Source organism: Humulus lupulus, chromosome 4 (assembly GCF_963169125.1).
Source record: "Humulus lupulus chromosome 4, drHumLupu1.1, whole genome shotgun sequence".
NCBI classification, from domain to species: Eukaryota; Viridiplantae; Streptophyta; class Magnoliopsida; order Rosales; family Cannabaceae; genus Humulus; species Humulus lupulus.
Genome location: NC_084796.1, coordinates 28,488,414 through 28,507,690, shown reverse-complemented (window position 1 = coordinate 28,507,690; position 19,277 = coordinate 28,488,414). Strand labels below are relative to the sequence as shown.

At 34.6% G+C, this 19,277-nt stretch overlaps 1 protein-coding gene, 1 long non-coding RNA gene and 1 other non-coding gene across 3 annotated transcripts; 2 read left to right on the top strand and 1 right to left on the bottom strand.

Moving 5' to 3' along the window:
- The first annotated feature begins 4,500 nt into the window (after positions 1 to 4,500).
- Positions 4,501 to 5,533, top strand: LOC133828892 (uncharacterized). Its single transcript, XR_009891364.1, has 3 exons — positions 4,501 to 4,546; positions 4,630 to 4,747; positions 5,388 to 5,533. It is a non-coding gene; the product is annotated as an uncharacterized LOC133828892 (long non-coding RNA).
- Positions 5,534 to 11,885: 6,352 nt separating this feature from the next.
- Positions 11,886 to 12,720, bottom strand: LOC133832035 (uncharacterized). Its single transcript, XM_062262426.1, has 3 exons — positions 12,625 to 12,720; positions 12,281 to 12,536; positions 11,886 to 12,121 (listed from the first exon to the last, which is right to left on the bottom strand). Exons 1-3 carry the CDS (start codon positions 12,718 to 12,720, stop codon positions 11,886 to 11,888), a joined length of 588 nt encoding a protein of 195 aa, XP_062118410.1.
- A 2,675-nt stretch (positions 12,721 to 15,395) lies between these two features.
- On the top strand, positions 15,396 to 15,502 carry LOC133833708 (small nucleolar RNA R71). Its single transcript, XR_009893074.1, has one exon. It is a non-coding gene; the product is annotated as a small nucleolar RNA R71 (small nucleolar RNA).
- Positions 15,503 to 19,277: the final 3,775 nt, after the last annotated feature.

Below are 19,277 nucleotides of genomic sequence, written 5' to 3'. Positions count from 1 at the left end.
TTTTGGAACTTAAACTCATTGAAACACTGTTTATGGTTGTGACTAGGTTATCACTAGGGGCTTGGAATCAAGATCTTGCTTGTGGCTCGTTTATTGGTAACCTAACTTGGACCAAAGGTAAGAAAATTGCACCCAGTATGTGATGCGTGTGGTGCATAAGATACATGTGATTAGGGCATGAAATGAATATTGAATATGCGATTGATCAGTGCTTGAGTCTCTGTAAATGTACATGATCATAATTATGCTAGTGATTGTTGAGTAAGCATGTTGAATGCCCTACATTTGGATATTTGACATATGATATATGTCGGGTTGCATTTCTTACTTGTGTATGGCACTGACCCATGAGTCAAAAATCGGCACGAGTCATATGGTATTGGCTTAAGAGTCAAGAATGACATTGATGTGTTCAACGCAAGCTGAAATGATTAGATCTAATCGACATAAGCATTGAATGAATCATCATGAACATTAATGATTGACCGAACTCAAGTTGATGAAAATTAAAAGCGCTTGTCTAGTCTAAAGGCTAGTTACTTAGAGCCAGGGCCAAAAGGCTCAAGTGATTGCAACGTCACATGGCTATGGGTTCTGAGCCCAAGTTCGTTACTCAATCATTAGTCACTTATATGATTAGGGTGCAGAGCCCAAAGTGTGACTCTTTAGTCACCTATCTGATTAGGGTGCAGAGCCCAAAGTGTGACTCACTGATCTGATTAGGGCTACAAGCCCCATCATGATTACTAGAATCTCAAAGTGTTAATCACTCATCTGATTAGGGCTACAAGCCCCAGTATGATTATCAAAATCATAAAGTGTTATTCACTCATCTGATTAGGGTGCAAAGCCCAAGTGCGTGACTTAATTGTCACTTATTTGAGTCACTTAATCTAAATGGACACATTAGCCTTCTATTCTCATTATGACTTGAAAGTCATCTATACAAAGGGCAGGGCCCAGAATCATTATTTGGACTTATTTGCACGCATGAATAGGGCTAATATTGCTAGGCATGCCTATTATGATTTAGTAACATGTTCTTACCTGTTCATGACCATATTGAGTTGTCTTACTGAGCTTCGATTCACGAGTGCTATGTGGTGCAGGTAAAGGGAAAAGAAAGCTGGACCATCCTTGAGTTTGAGTGCTTAGGTGACGATGTGTACATATGCGGCTGCTTGACCGCCACGGCTGAGGGTTTAAAGAGAAACTAGGGTTAAACCCTATTTTGTCGCTTAGGTCGGTTGGTTGTAAACATTTTTGTTGTAATTATCCTTTAAAATATATTTTTGGGATCCCAATGTATATAGTAAACGTTTTAGTGAAACGTTGTATCTTAACCAAAAATTTTAACCCTAAACTGTTAATCATACCTAGTTACACGATTATGGCCAAATAACTCGATTAGCGAGTTTAGCACTATTTAAAATGTTCACCGTAATGGTCCCTGGGTAGTAGGGAGTTAAAGTTGGGATGTGAACTATTTGTTTGAGTAAATTTTATGAATCAAAGATCTAAATAGCTAAACAATGCATATGGGTGACTCTTGATGCCTTTCTATTCTTTGATCTTTGATTACATCTTATTTTTATTTGTTTTATTTTACAATCAATTCTCAAACCAAAAATCATAAATCCATTTCCCTTTCATTACCTTTCACTAACCTTTTGTGTTTATTTTCTACTAATCTTTTTCGCTCTTACTTACCTCCTTGTGGCCCGATCTTTACTACAACCACCGCTTAGTGCACTACACCAATAACCCCTTTTTATAATACATGAATATAACACAACTGAAAAAGTATTATAATAGAGTTAAAAATATGGGCAGCAAACACACACTAAAAATAGCGCGCTAATTTATCTATGGGAAATAGATTTCTAACTTTTATTTTCCCTCTTTTTCGCAGGTCTAATTTATTTCTGGGAAAAAAAGGGGAACTCAACCTCTCTCTCACCTCATCCCGTTAACTCATCTGGGCTCATCTTTTCTTCAATTTCTATCGATCCCCTACCGATCTTGATTTCCTTCCTTAAGCCTTACGCCGATCCCCTCCCGGCTTTCCTTCCTTAAGCCTTGTGTCGATCCTGTTCTCCCAAACTTCTACCATTGTTAAAAACCCAGCTCGGCATCTGCACCATCGAGTTTTTCAACAGGGAAGAAAGAAAGGAGTTGGACTAGTAGCGTCTTCTGGAACTGAATAATAGACGTGGCCTAAAATCTATGAAAAATATCCTATTTTCTTCTTCTTCTTTCTTTTCTCTCTCAAATTGAAATCGGAATTTTTGGGATGAATTGAGGGGGAATGAGTTGGTGATCCTTTGAAGAAGGAAGGATGTTGGAGGATCAAGTGGCTTACCTCTTGCAGAGGTACCTTGGCAACTACGTCAGGGGGCTCAACAAGGAAGCCCTCAAGATCAGTGTTTGGCAAGGTTCGTTTTCTTATGATTACTCTTATTTTCCTGGATTTTAGACTTTGAAATCAAATATTTTTTGTTTTGGTTGTGTATTGAGGATGATTGGAGTTTTTTTTAAAATTATTTTTGAAATGTCTTCAGAACGGAAGAATTTTCTGTGATTAATTCAAAGAGAGGGAGTGATTGAGTGTATTGACATTGGAATTTTGGAAAATTTGATAAGTTGATGGATTTAGTTTTTGGTTTCATTTTGTCTTATTGCTTCAAATTCTACACTTACCAAATTTTACGGTTGATTGGATTGTAGGTAACTTAGTAGTGAGAGTAAAGTGTAAATGCTTTGTTTCTGGTTGATGGTTTACTCCAAAATCTATAATGCAGGAGATGTGTAGCTAACTAATATGCAGTTGAAACCGGAGGCTCTTAATCCATTGAAATTGCATGTGAAGGTTAAGGCTGGATTTCTTGGCTCTGTGAAACTTAAGGTATGTGGGTTTATATAATTTTGGTTTAGTAAAGATGTTTGCGGATTTTTTTGAACTGGCTTTGGGGATCAATGATTAAGAAATTTGACTTTGTATATTTTCTTAAGTGACATTTCTAACAATCTCTTGTAAACTACAAGTTCTTTATGGTGTTTTATATATATATATATATAAATTATAAATTGCTTGAGTCTGTCGCAGGATGAATGAAGTTTGATGATGTATGTACTGATGTTATATATTTATTTAAAGACAAAAAGCTAAGTATTTTGAATTTTTTTAGATGATTTTTGTTTTTTTGATAGGAAACAAAACCTTTATTGATTGGGAAAATGTATTACAAAAAGATGATAAGTTATCTCCATAAAGTAGACGTAAATAAAACATCAAGCATTAATAAGAGCAAAACAAAAACAAAAAAACTAGCTAAATCTAAATCACACAATTTTCCATTCAAGAATGATCAAAGAAAGAGGGAAATCCATGAATTACTTTGTCACATAAGCCCAAAAAGGTGCTAAAATTTGAACCTTTTCCCTTAGAGAAGCCACACCCAGTTCTTTTTATTTTTTTTTTATTCTTCTTTCAGCCAAATAACCCACACAATCCAAAAAAATTTAGAAGAATAAGTCTCTTGTTTTGAAAATGGTTGTAGAGATTCCTGAATGAGCCATATTCTTTGTGGCACAACATCATTAAGTGTAAATTTGTGAGTTTCAACAATAATGGTTGGGACACTGGTGTGGCTGTTCGGCCTACAGATCTTAGTTTGAGGAAACTTACTTCATGCTATGAGAATTTCAGTAGCTTTGTGATTTTTTAAGCGGGGTTATAAAGGAGATTTAGATTTGTGGCTATAATTATGTTTTTATGTATGATGATACCTTTTCCTCTTGTATATAACCTTTTCTTTTTCCAATCTATAAAGATTTTTGGTTCCTATAAAATAAAAAGTATGCAGCCTTTCTGATGTAATCAATTAATCTGTAATTTAGTTATTAGCTCCTAGTTGTATTTAACGTTAATTGTTACTTAGTTGTTATTAGTCATTAGCTAGTCATGAATAAAATGTATAAATAGACCTTAAATTTGTAGTCAGAGGCATATTTTTATCGAATACAATCTGATTTTTCCACAAATTCTTTTCTCTCTGCATTTCATTTCCCTTCGTCTTCTCTGTGAGTTCATCACTTTCTTCTTTCTCTGATTTTTTATAAGAGATTTTATTCTTTTTGCTATGCATGTTTATTTATTTTCTAGGTCCCTCTTTTGTATCTATTCCCACCCTCCCCCCATTATTGTGCATATATTTGTTTGTACGTGTATATGAACTTTATATTTGGTTCTTAAGCGTCTTATGTGCTATTTTTGAATCTTTGATAACAAATATTGTATCAAGTTTTGGTTGTAGTATTCAAATGTTGTGATGTTATTCTTTTCTAGGATTTACCTTTTGATCTTTTTGAACCATACATATGTCTATACACATATTTGGTTGTCAATTATGATTATAACTGTATTAATATGTATATATTTTTATTTGAAGAATCAATCATGGTTGGGTTCCCTTATCAACACTATAGTTGGAAATTTGAAACTCTTAATTTCAAATATTCATATCAGATACGAGGACAGTGAAAGGTGTGTAATAGCAAGTTAAATTTTATATTTTGGAATCTTAACATTCTTATTTTCTGTTTGAATTTTAATTTCCTATTCTCTAGCAATCCTGGTCACCCATTTGCAGCAGGTGTGACCTTGGAGAAACTCTTAGCTGTGACAGTTGATGACAATGGGAATGAGACTTTTATTACTGGTGGTTCACTAGACCGTATACAAAAGGTTCCTAATTTTGTTCCTTATAGAATGTCGATTGATATGAATGCAATCAAGTTTAAGTTTTATTCTCTTTAAGAAGGTCTCATATATATAATTTGAAATGCACAGTTGCGAGTTAGTGAGGAAACACACACTTGCAACTTTTTGACAAAACTACTAAATAAAAGTCTTCAATTGTAATTTTCATTTTCTTGTTATAAAAGTTCTTTGTTTCTTTTTTAAGGGGAAGAAAATTTGATTGAATGCTTGGCCGAGATGTGTATTCATTTATCATATTTTAAATTTAAAGTATGTTGCATTCCTACATATATTTGAAGTTTCACCCACAATACACGGTACACCAAAGTTCTGACATGATAATAAGTAGCAATTTGTTACATAGCCAGTAAATTATAATATGATTATCACTAATTTAATCCTTATTATAGTCTTGTTTATAATAAGATTTTTTTTTAATTTTTACAGTTTGTTGAACTTGAACGACTTGCACTTTATCTGGATTATGATATAATCCCATGGCATATTGACAAGCCATGGGAGGATTTGCTTCCTTCTGGTAGAACCAATATTTAGTTTATTCTTGCAGTTACATATGTTGAGGGCATGTTCAAACTATGAAACTTTGATCATTTATTTGCTTCAGGTTTTTAGATATGGCACTAAAGAAGGCAAACCTGCTGATAGAATTGTCAAACAACACACTTATATTCTGGAACCAATTACAGGAAATGCAAAGTATACAAAGTTAAGGGCAAATGAATTGGCTAAGAGTGATTAACCTTTGCAGAATGCAACAGTGAATTTGGATGATGTCATTCTCTGTTTATCAAAGGTTTAATTTCATAATTCAACTGTGATTGGATACTTGGAGGCATGTTTTGATTGACCTTGAAAATTTTTAGTATCTTGTTGTTGCAGGATGGATACAAGGATATGTTAAAACTAGCTGATAACTTTTCTGCCTTTAATCAACACTTCAAATATGCGCATTTTCGTCCACATGTTTCCGTGAAATCTGATCCTCGTTCTTGGTGGAAGTATGCTTATAGAGTTGTATCTGACCAAGTGAAGAAGGGAAGGTAACTTCTTTAGTATTTCCAATATTTTGGTTGGATTTAGTTATCCCATTCAATAGTTGCTTCATTGCATGATGGTTATTGTCTTTCAAAATAAAGATTTTAGATATAATTTTCTGAGGGTTATCACTATATAAACTTGTGAGTAAAATATGGCAAATGTTTTACTTGTTATGTTTTTATTTCTGTTTAAACTATTCTGCTTTGTAAGTGTTGATTTGAAATAGATTTAATAAATAAATGATAACATACTGCAGCTCTTATTTGTTTAGACATTTATTGAGTAATTTTTTATTCCTTCCATATTTTTCTTAGAAATTTATCTTCATTGCCGTGGAAAATTACCATGGGAACAAGTTTTGAGGTATGAAAGATTGCGCAAATAATATATCTCTCTTTATGCTTCCCTGCTTAAATCTGAGCCCAGTCGAGTAACTGTTGATGACAATAAAGACATTGAGGATTTAGATCGTGAACTAGATATTGAGGTCATACTGCAATTGAGGTATTTCTTTTGATTTATGAAATTAATCTTGTTAATTTGTGACTTGTGACCAGGTAGGTCATGTTTTGTTACTTTCTTTTTTACCCATTCTGGGTATTAGATGTTGTGGGTATTTTGCCCAGTCTTCGATGTTGTGAATGTTTTTTACTCACTCTTGTATTTGCTTTCTAATGGAATTAGCTTCATAGTGGGATTAGATGAGTTGACTTTTGTTTGTGATAAGAGTAATATATCAAGATTATTTATTTCCGGATGGTGGATAAACTTGTGCATCTTTGATTTTCAATTTTATTTTTTGGTACTCTTTTTATATCATGGTCATTGGGAGCCCCTTCAAAATGTACCTAAGGGAAGATGCTTTTAGTTTAAATTTATAAAGTATATCTTACAATTATTACTTAAGGCTGGCAACAGAAGCCATCTAGAATAGCTTTAGGCACAAACTTCTGTATCAGAAATAATGGTTCTCAGCCATTGGAATTGTAGGTCATATATGGTTTAGAATTAATTACATCAAGGGCTTAGAGGCCATCTTACATTTTACAACATGGTCCCCTATTTTTGAGTGAGAATCTTATATGTAGCCTTGAAAGTATAGAATGCTTTATCCAAGTGATAGTATGTGAGTATGTGCTAATCATCTATATATATATATATATCTATATTCTAGACGATTAACTTACACAGAAAGTAATTAAATTTAATTTGCTGTTATTTAGATATTTTGTTATTATTATTTTTAAATAATTTACCAATTAATACCGCTCTCTTTTAGTTAATATTAAAGCACTACCATGTTGCCTAGTTCTTAGGTTTCTAGTATATATAATATACATGGATAACTGTGTATAACGTTGTTTTCTTTTGATTGATTTTTAGTCATTTCATTTCATCTTCGTTCTTTTACCTTGCTTTAAAGTTATTTTTGTTCTTCTAGAGAGTATATCACTTTTCTTTTTTTAGACTGATGATTGGAAGGTTATGGTTTGTTGAGAAAAGAACAATGACAAGAAGCAGAGAGATTGAGTCATGTTATGGTCTCTGCATCTTTGGCAATGAAAGGTACATATGTTTCATCTCTATTAGCAATAAACGTAACATCAAGATAATTTCTCTCCTATTTTTCTTTTATTTAGAGAAATTTTTGTACTGCTGCAATTCTGAAATCTATTCCATTGATTATTTTTCTTTCTTTCTTAGTGGCTACTGTTTCACTGTTTAGCTAGTAGATGTTGATCATAACTCAAGTTTGTTTGGTTCTTTTTAGTTGTCCACTTTCAAAATATTATATGATCTATAGTAAAGCAACAAAAGCGCTGATATGTCTGATGTGTCTAACATTTAAACATGAACTATTAAGATTATGATAACTTCTATTATTTTGATTACGTCTCATATATTTTATTGGCTAGCTAAGATTAGGATACCTTATATTGTTTTGATTGTGTCTCAAATATTTCACATATTTCTAGGATATCTTTGTTATGTTATTACTGTATATTAAGATTATGATATCTTTGTTATGATGTACTATAGAGAGGCCTTAAAATTGCAAGCATTCCTTGACATGGCTCTAGATGAACGTTTTTAACACTGCTGTTTTATTTCTCAGACCAATTCTTGTCCTCAAAACTTCCTTTCTTCCTAATTATCTAATGAGAATCCATTCCTTTTGCCCTATGTGTTTTAGCCAGATATTCTTGGAGGTTATGATACAGAGAACCATGTATTATCCGCTCAACTAGATGCTTTGGTAGACTTAAAGTTTACATATGTTGAGGAGAAAGAAGTGATTGTGGAAGATAAGCCTCATAAGATTTACTCTTCCATATTGCTCAAAGCTGTCAACGGTTTTGACCAGGTAGTACACCATCTAATTACTGCTACATTGTACATATTAGTTGTGTTATGAACTTTCAAAATCCAGACAGTTTTTTAAGACAATAATGTAAAGAAAGCTCTTCATCTTGTATGTTTAGCAAAAATAATTAATGAAGCACAAAGTGACAGTTGAATAAGCATAACTCTTGATCTTCATGAACCAAAGTAGGTTCTTTCATTAGTCTTTTTTGTTGAGTAAAACTTTGTTTTTTTTGTAGGAAATATATAAAATTAAGCTTCCCGGTCCACCAGAAATTGGAGAAGGAAAACCTGAAAATCAAAACCATGCTATAATATTTACTTGTGGTGAAGCTCTTCAGACCATTGACATGAATCAAGTATGCTCTTTGTCCAGACCTTGAAAGTTTTCTGTTTCCTCTCTTTTATTCTTATAGTATCTAGTTCTTTTACAAGATAACTATTTGGAAGAAGCATTCAAAATGAGAAATCTTTTGCAAGAATTTCTTCGATGCCAAGGAAGGTGTCCCCCTACAATACTTGGCTTGAGAGAACATATATTCACTGGAAGGTTGCATCCACTTAGCCAATTACTAATTGAAAATATTATAGGCTTACATAGCTACCAGCTCAGATGCCTTAAGTAGGAATAGGATCTGGAAATTCAATGACTAAGATATAACTATATAAGGAATGTGTAATGATTGAATAAATACTACATCATATGTCACTAATTTTGACCACACAGAAATTGTAGGCATCAAGTCTAAATAACCATGTACTAACAAGTTTATAGGAGCATAAACAAAACTCTTTTGAAGTTGACTAATATTCATAGGAGAATATTGGAATGGAATAAAATACAACCATAGCAATATTAAAAGCTGATGTTTAGACTATCAGATTAACTTTTGACTTGGCCTTACAAACAAACCATATCTAATTTCTGTCTTTCATGCCAATTCTCATTCCCATCTTTTGAATGTGACATTCAGGGTACGATTCCACTATGGACATCCAGATGTATTTGAGAGGATATTTCACATAACGAGAGGTGGCATAAGCAAAGCATCAAAAACAATCAATCTGAGTGAAGATGTTTTTGCAGGTAGAAACGAGCAATCTAAAAAATATATATATCAAAATTTGAGTCATATTATTATACACTCCAACATAATTTACAACTGCATACATCTTATTTGTCTCTATTCTTATCGTTTTCCCCTAATGTGTTATAATTTGTGTATGTTGTAGGTACACATTGTTCTGGATACTAGTACTATTGAGCAAATTTTCCTTCAGCTACTAGTTTGAGGTAAGTTGTCATGTGCAACTACATATTAACTCCATAATACATGACTATTTATTATATAATTTACTAATAAATGTTTTATTTTAGATTGCCATAAATATCTTTCTTCAGTGGAAATTGTATGAATGTAAGCGGCTGCTGTACAGAAAAGCTCTCCATTTTAACAAATTTATGTTTGTTCTCACAATAGAACTACATTAATGGACGGTTATAATTGCATTGTTATTCTGTGACTGTTGTACTATCTAATTCTCAACTTTCGGCATAAAATCAGAGCTAATTAAGTCTTAGTATTTCTGTTCATTGTAATCTTTCTAACGCTTATGCTGAGTTAAATATAAACATGAAAGCATACTTATTGTTAACTGCGGCCAATGGAATAATGCAGACAAAGCCTCTCATAGGACCAACAAAGGAGATCATGAAAAAGATGGTGTTGCCAAGTTCGTACTTGTGTGGAACCAAGTTATAAACAGTATTAGATCAGAGGACTTAATCAACAATAGGTGAGTTTATCTCTTACTAATATGTTGTGCATGGTAATTTTGGAAAAAAAATCAGATTAAAATGTCTTCTCTTATGAATAGGGAGGTGGATTTGATGACAATACCTGTGTCTTCAGAATTATTTTCTGGCACTGTCCGTTGGTTGGTTTTTCTTATAGCTAATAAGGTATGTTTAAGAAGTGACATTATTTCATTTATATTGTTCTTTTTTTCTCTAGTTTCCTACTAAAACAAGTCTTTTTATTCACACTCTAGCTATCCATGGCATTGTGCATTGCAAGGGATTTTGTGGGGAAGGATGAAATTGTTGTAAAAAATATTAGAAAAGACAAATGCATCTACTATGTTGTAAAGGAGTGCTATGATTCACTGTAGTACATCCTTAAGTTTCTCGTTGTGAGAGATTTGGAAAAGAGGTAGCCAAGTTATTGCAAAAATTTATGTTGTTTTGTATGCATACATATTTGAATATTTAAATTATGTAATTCTTACCATGTAGATATCTTTCTTTTCCTGATTGAACATTCAATGTTGGCTTCTCAATTAATGTTTTTGCTTCTATGATGATCCCTGTGTTGCATTCTAGGGTCATATCTGAAATAATAAATGAAGTTGAAGAAAGCCTTAAAAGATCAAGTTTTCTTGAGGACTTTAGAATGGTTGAGCTTCCAAATTTGCTAGATAAATTTGCTGAGTTGCTTGAACTTCTGGTAAGCTTGCATATTTCTGGCTTCTCCTTGATTTTTTAGAGTAAGGAGTCTGTAGTCTGAGTCCAAACCTTACTAACCTATGGTATTAAATGTTTCAAGGGTGAGGGAAATGGAGATCATGCTGGTAAAGTAGTGAAAGTTCTATAGGACATGTTTGAAATTATAACCAATGATATGATGGTTGATTCTTCCAGGTTGGATGCTTTCAGAGTTACCAGCATGACATGCTTAAATTTTAATTTTTCTTGAGTTATGTTGATAAAGAGTGAGTTTATAATAATTTAGGATCAATATATTGTGAATTCATTATTTTTTATGTAGTGTCCTCTCTTGGAAATAATTTCTATAGCATTTTTCTTGAAGTAATTTGTGATGCTAGATAATAACAATAAAATATTTCTTTGTTTATTTTGCAGATGTGACAAGCGAAATAGAAAATGATACTTAATTTTGAAGGCTTTGTGTTGGGCAGCTGTAGAATATTTTGTGCTGAAAGTAGTAACTTTTCAATATGTTGAATATTTAAGACTACTTGAATACTTAAAGAACATTTTTTTGTTGATGACAGTGTTGAATGTTTTAAACTAATTTGTGGATTGTTAATACAATGTTGAATGTTTTTTCTTTTTGTTATTTGAAAATCAAGTTCATTTGATGATGCTAGTATATATTAGAAAGCTAATTTTAATAATATAAAAAAATTAAAATATAATAGAATAAATTAGTGTTATATAAATGAATATATAATGAGAATTTAAACTTATCTAAATATTAAAATAATACGAAAATTGTATTATAATATCTATTACAATAACACTTTTTATGTAAAGAATTTTGTTATGCAAACTTCATTATATAACAAAAATAATGTGTTGTACTAAAGTATAGTATAACACAAAAAATGTGTTGTACTAAAGTGTAGTACAACACAAAAAATGTCTTATACTAAAGTGTAGTATAGCACAAATTTATAAGTATTAAAATGTGTTATATAATCAAATATAAATAATATAATTAAACACTTATCTATTTATTAAAATAACATAGAAATTGTGTTATCGTTGACAGTATAATAACACATCTGTATAATAGTGATAAAGTGTTATGTAAAGTACCCTGACCTACGATAACATAGTCGGTCTTAACACATCAAAAAGTGTTATGGTATGTTTTGATACACATTTTTGGTGTTATTAAAAGCATTTTTTCTTGTAGTGGTGGATGCACGTTTTGGGTGTTAATAAGCAGCTATCACTTTCCCTTGGATAAGGCATGGCCTTGAATACATTGAATAATACCTCGTTACCTTGTATTGTTAACCGCAACTCTCCTTTTTGCACATCTATTAAAGCTTGTCTTGTAGCTAAGAATGGTCTCCCAAGAATAATTGGGACATTTGCATCCTCCTCCATGTCAAGAACAATAAAATCTGTTGTAAAGATAAACTTATCAAATTTTAGCAACACATCTTCAATAATTCCCCTTGGGTCCTTAACGGAACAATCTGCCAACTATAATGTCACTGTTGTGGGCCTTGCTTCACCTAGCCCTAGTCCGCGAAATACTAACAATGGCATCATATTTATACGGGCACCCAAATCACACAAAGCTTGCTTGCATTCAAAGTCCCAAATGGTGCAAGGTATGGTAAAGCTCCCTGGATCTCTTAACTTTTGCAGAAGCTTCCTTTGCAAAATGTCACTACACTCTTTTGTCAATGCTACAGTTTCATAATCTCCTGTGTTCCTCATATTAGATAGGATCTCTTTCATAAACTTGACATAGCTAGGCATTTGTTCCAGTGCTTCAGCAAAGGGGATATTAATATGTAACTTCTTGAATGCCTAAAAAAAACTTCGCAAACTGTTTATCCAGATTGTGCTTACGAAGCCTTTGTGGATATGGGATCTTGATATGGTGCCCAATGCTCACTGGAGGTTCTGCATCTTTTTCTAGGAGGCCATCAGTAACATTTTCTTCCCTAGGATTCTTTTCTACTGTGCTCTGTATCTTTTTTCCCTGACTCATCTCATCTGACTGGATCTTTCTTGGTCCTTCATACTATGTCCTACTCCTCAAGGCAATGGCTTGGCACTGTTCTTTAGGCTTTACTTCAGTAGTTCTAGGCAAATTTCCTTGAGCCCAGTGTTAGGAAACTTATATAGGATCTTGATTTATTTTCATGTAGATCTAATATTAAAAAAGTTAATATGAGACAACCTAGAACATGTTTCTAAAATTGAATTCAAAGAGAAATAATGATAAGAATACTTACATTATATGCAGCGTAGTGAATGAGTCCTTCCTTCAGTTTCTCTAACCCTTTTATCCTTTTTGTCACAAAGTATTACCAAGAAACTGAAGCGATCTTCAATTTTCTTCACAACCTTCCAAAGTATCCTTAGAATCACCTAGACTAGAGTGAGAAATTCTCAACACATGAGATAGATACAAAGAGAAGAAGAGAGGAGAACAATAAGGCTTAGAAAAGGACTTATGTTTAGAGAGAATCTAAAACCTATCAGAAACTTGTGTCTGTCATCTGTCTGACTTATGACTTCTTTTTTCAACAATCTCTTAACATTCCTTTTATAGACTTATTTAGGTCATTTATTTAATTAAAAAATCAATAAAATAATACCCAATTAACAGCCTAGGTCTAAATTATCATGGGCTTTAGGCCCGTGAAATTTCTCATTTAATTATAAGCCCACTGGACTTAAAATCAAGGACTGTATTATTTTCTATTGATTTAAATAATTAAATAATTATTTAAATCCTTTATCAAATTAATTATTTATAATTTGAACCTTGATTTAAACTTATTTATTAATTTAGATATAAATTTATCTTAATTAATAAATCAGCTCTAATTTCTCTTTTCTTCTCAAAATTACATAACTCTATGAAACTATCCAAAATTGACCTGGTCAACTTTGATAATTCTAATTGATGATTAAATCAATTAATTGAGACTATCTAGATGATTTTATCCAGGGTACAATGGGGACCATGGGCTTATAAAATCAAGCTCCAATAAGTTATCATACATCTAACAAATAAATTTACTAACTTATTAATTCCTCGTGACTCTACTAAAGACTCGGAATTGCACTCTTGAATTCATAGAATGCTCTATAAAAAATATAGATACGCTATTAATTGTCCATTGTTACAACCATAATTGTCACTCAATCGTCTATAGAAAGTCTACAATGAGATGGGACTAAAATACCTTTTACCCCTTGTTGTGTTTTATCCTTAAAACACATAGTTCCTTGTAAATGATATTTCAGTAAACTAATATTAATTACTAAAATGAGATCTCTATCATTTAGCACCTTGAACCAAACTAAAAGGAAACCATCGTTTCACTTCTTCATTGGAAGCTATAGATGTTCATATATATGATTAACACTCCCACTCAATTATACTACCAAGTTCCCAAGATGTAAGTATGGGCTAGTCCGCAGGGTAAGCTGGTAACAAACAAATCAAAGAACTCAAATAATACAACCAGTTAGAATACTAACCACTCAGAATTGAGATTGAATTGACCTATGGTCCACTATATGATATGAATAGAATAGATAATAACGATATGTTTACTTACCCTATCAACTGTCAATATCGGTCCAATCCGATGTAACAAATACATCCAATCTTATCTACTTTGCTAATATTCTGGAAAGAACATAACACTGTGATGTGTAAGTAGAACATATCGTTGATTGGCAAGTCAGTGTAAATCATGTGCACTGACTAATCTTAGGACTAACTTATTTTGAACATATAATCATATTTATATTCCACTGTGATTACGTCACTATAAATATGATTAGCTATATGCTCGGGATTTAATAGAAGTTTATATTAAACAAATAATAATGAAAATAAAACATGTGAGCAAAGTAATTGACCAAGTAAAAAATTGATTTCTATTCTTTTATTGACAATAAATGAGATTTCAAAGAAATTGGGTATTAATTAGGGCATGAAACCCCAACACCCAGTTTGTCATTAAAGTAGCCAACTGACAAATCTGATAATCCAAACTCTTAATAGATGCCCTTGTTTGGGTCATAAATTGATTCAATACACCAGGTTCTGCTTCAGGTTGCTTCGTGGGAAATGGCTGCTATGCTAGTCTATTCTGTGGTTGATAAAACCCAAGAAGAGGTTGTTGGAAATATTGATGGGGTTGTGGGAAACGTTGTTGTGCTCCTCGATTATTTTTCCATGAGAAGTTAGGATGGTTCCTCCACCCTTGGTTGTAGAACATGGAATATTGGTTATCGGCTGGCCTTTGGCTATTTCCTATGGCTTGAACTTGTTCCATAGGAAAATTATTTAAATCCATTGCAGGACATTGATTAGGTGGATGAGTCATTCCACACATTTCACATACACTTTGTAATTGCATGGCTTGAGCTGTGAGGTTATTTTGTTGTAGTTGTTTCGTCAAGGATGCCACTTGAGTTGTAAGCATTGAGATGGCATCTAACTCAATCATCCCAATCACCTTCTTTGTATTTTACCTCTCAGTAGGCCACTGGTAACTATTCATGGCCATCTCCTCAAATAATTCATATGCTTCATTAGCGCTCTTGCTCATGAACGCACCCCTTATTGTTGCGTCAATTATGGTACGCATAGTACCACCCAACCCATTATAAAAATTGTGGACCAACATCCACTTCTCCATGCCATGATGGGGGCACTTCCTTAACAATTCCTTGAATCTTTCCCATGCATCATACAATGATTCCCCCTCCATTTTACATAAATTATTAATTTATCCTCTTAACTTTGCAGCTTTTGCTGGAGGGAAAAACTTAGCAAGGAACTTTTGGGCTAGTTCTTCCCATGTTGTGATGGAATTGGCTTGCAGCAAGATTAACCAACTCTTTGCTCGGTATCTTACGGAAAACAGGAACAACCTCTATAATGCCCTACTACCTTAGAGTCGTTACTAAGTGAGTTTAAAATGTGCATTTAACTAGCTAACCAAGCATTTAACTCAAAAGTGTAACTAAACTGTATTAAAGTCACAACAATTTGAAAATGTAAACATTCATTGAAAATTATAAGTGTTTTACATTAGGGATCCCGAAAATACCGCTTATAAATATTTACAACTCAAGATATGTTTTAGGTCGACTAAACGACAAAATAGGATTTAGTACAAAGCATTTCCCAAAAATATCCCTGGCCGTGGCAGCCAGGCAGACCAGACATGTACGTGTTGCCTCACGCTCTCCGTACTCATGGTTGGCCAATCTTCCCCTTGCCCTTACCTGCACCACAGAGCACCCATGAGCCGAAGCCCAACAAGAAAAATCCACATAAATAGATAACATATGCATATCAATCACTCAGCATATAACAAATCCGCCACAAGCTAAACATATACGGTCGCGCCGTCCCAGGCGCTTTACCAGGCCCTGGGTTTGCAGTCTACACCGTAAGGATATCCCCGGTATCCCTTAGGGTCTTACCATTGTCAATATGGCACACTCATGAAACGAAGCTGACATATAGTTGAGTCAAGTCCATAAAACTTGTTTTTACATTAGTTAAATTATAATTAATTAAGGTAAGTCATGTTTTAATTTTCAAAGCCAATTCTAGGCTCCAAATAAATAAAAACTTGTGCTTGTTTTACCAATTTTCTCACACATTACAGCTAGCAACTAAATTTTCTTGCCATATTTGGTTTTTATTTTTTGAAGTCTTGTATATCATTTTCAGTGCCTAGTCTAGTTTTCACAACTTTAATTAATTACAAGCATTTTTTGTCATAAAAATATAAAAAGTTATGCAAATTTGAATCAAACAACACAAATCTAAACCATGCATTTCGTTATATAATTAATTATCATGCCTTTTACCTAAAATCTACTCAACAATGGTGCCGCAATGTATAGTCTAGTCGCCATATCTAATATATCAAAAGAATACTATATATACAAACATGTACATGCTTTATTGTCTATGGTATGAGGTTTTAGTAGCACAAGAATGTTGATATTTTTTTAATCAATGATCATTTGAGTATGTAAATAATATCTATGTATTTGTTCATGTAATTTTTATTTTGATCTTATACGCATGTTGTTCTTTCAATATGAGATAATTGTGACATGACTATTTTATTTATTGGGTTCTCTGCACAAGTTTCTAAATTTCTTTAACTCTTTCAGAAATTCAGACAAGAAGACAAGCAACTTTAGGGAACTGAGGCATTTATAAAGGGATCTCATATTTTCATCTCAGCTAGGTTTGGTTCATTTGGCTATTTTTCACTTTCAAGGTATTCATTATTGTAGAGAAAATGCTCAAGATAGAACAAACTTTCATGGATTTATCATTTCCCTTATTTGTATTGATAATAAATCTGATTTTTTTCATCCTTTTAAATTGGAATACAAACTGTTTTTGGTATTTTGTTCTTTCTATGTGTGTTGTGTCTGCTTTTCTTTTTATTGTTGGTTTTATTTCAAACTGTTGCATTATTGTTGGCCTTTGCTAATAGTTTTTCTGCTGCTTTTGCTGCCTCTTGTCGTTGTATTTAAGAGTGTTGACGGTGAAATCTCGTCAACAAAATTAGATCGGAAAACTCAAAGGTAAGTCAGGTGATGTTTATATAAGAACTAAGAATAAACTTTAAGGAAAAGTAAACACAGATAAATGATGGAGCAAGTCTTGGTATATTTCTCAATAGCCTCTGCTTACAATGAATTTTCCAACCCCTCATTCTGAGGGGTCAAGCTCCTTTTATAGTTGGGCTCTAATGGCCCCTTATACATGGTGGTCCCTTGGGACAAAATAGTAGATAAGTACACTGTCAGGGTAATAGCACAGGTTGTAGTGGTATGGGAAGAGAGGTGGAACAGAAGATCATAGTGTCAGCCTGGTACATAGTTAGAGGCATGCATATAGTGCCTCCACTCTCTGTACAAATCCGTACCTCCACTACCTGTGTGATACAGGTGTCAGGGTCATGCTTCTGTCCTCCTCATGGTTGTAAGTCATGCACCCGTACACGTACGGGTACTATGTACCCGATGGTTATTCTCGCCACTCCAAGGCATGTATCTGCTCAAGGCTATTCCACGTCCTACTAAGTGTAGGGAAGCTAGTGTGTTGACATGAACGATATACTCAGTCATCTATTCCACTATTGGCTCTATAACTAATAGTTATTGGGTCTCTCCTATTGCTCTTCATCTCATGTGACTCATAGGGAGAGTGGTGCCCCGTTGGTAGCACTTACCTCAAGAAGAGAGGTAAGGCCTCTTCAACGGGGCCTGCTGCATGTGTGATGAAGCATGACGCCTACAAATGGGATGAGGGTCTCATCTTGTGAAACCATCACTTTCCAGCCCCCACACTACGAGGCCCCTGGTATATGGCCAAAGGGTGTTTAGTGGAGGCTATGTCTCTTGAGGCCTTTGATGTGGCCGGTGCGCAAGGTGAGGCACACGAGGCCACTAGGTATGCGTGGCCCTTGGGGGCGAAGCCCTTTGACGCATGCCCCCATTCGCATGGCCACCTAATGTTGCGGGCGTGGCTGCGCGAGGCCAAAGGCCTGTTGGGGCGTGAGGCCACCTGGTGTGCAGGCGTGGCTGCACGAGGGCGAGGGCCTGCTGGGGCACGAGGCCACCTGGTGTGCGGGCGTGGCTGCACGAGGCCGAGGGCCTGCTAGGGCGCGAGACCGCCTGGTGTGCGGGCATGGCTGCGCGAGGCCGAGGGCCTGTTGGGGCGCGAGGCCACCTGGTGTGCGGGCGTGGCTGCGTGAGGCCGAGGGCCTGCTGGGGCGTAAGGTCGTCTGGTGTGCAGGCGTGGCTGCGCGAGGCCGTGGTGCGGGACCTTGGTGGCGCGCGAGGCCGTGATGCGGGGGAACGCGAGACCATGTCTTGTATGGGCGCGAAATGGGTCCCTAAAACAATTGGTGCGATATGCCCGTAGCATATCGGGCGTACCCACGAGGCGTTTATGGGAGCCTATCACGCTCTTTTGGCCTTTTTATAACTGTTGAATTTCGAGCATCCACATTTCTCATGAGACAATATCTTGTATTCAAAAAGGGCCTACAGGCTCGAGTCCAATTGCATGACTAAGTGGCCTTTATCCCTCTGTTCTAATCAGGGACTAGAGATTTCTTATTTGGTGGATTTTTGGCATCCACACTTGCCGCCCAGTCTATAGGGAGGCCTTTAGGTGTTCTTGTAGACTCTTCCGTTCCTTTTTATTATTCTCTTATTCTTCTTCTTCTTCTTGTTCTTCTTTTTTTTTTATATATTTATCATGTTCGAGGTCCTTTGGAACCCACGCGAAAGGGGGTTCGGTAGGTCTCTCTGTGGTGCGCCTTAGTTGTACCTATAAGGATATATTGACCCCTTGGGTTCTAGTTATCCATTTATATATCTTCGTGCGCGCTTATTATATCTTGCGAGAAGCGTCCTTCTCATCATTAGGCATAGTACTATTTTTGCAAGCGTCTTCTTTGAGACCCTTTTTGCAAGCGTCTTCTTTGAGACCCTTTTCGGAAGCGTCTACTTTGAGACCCTTTTGGATAGCGT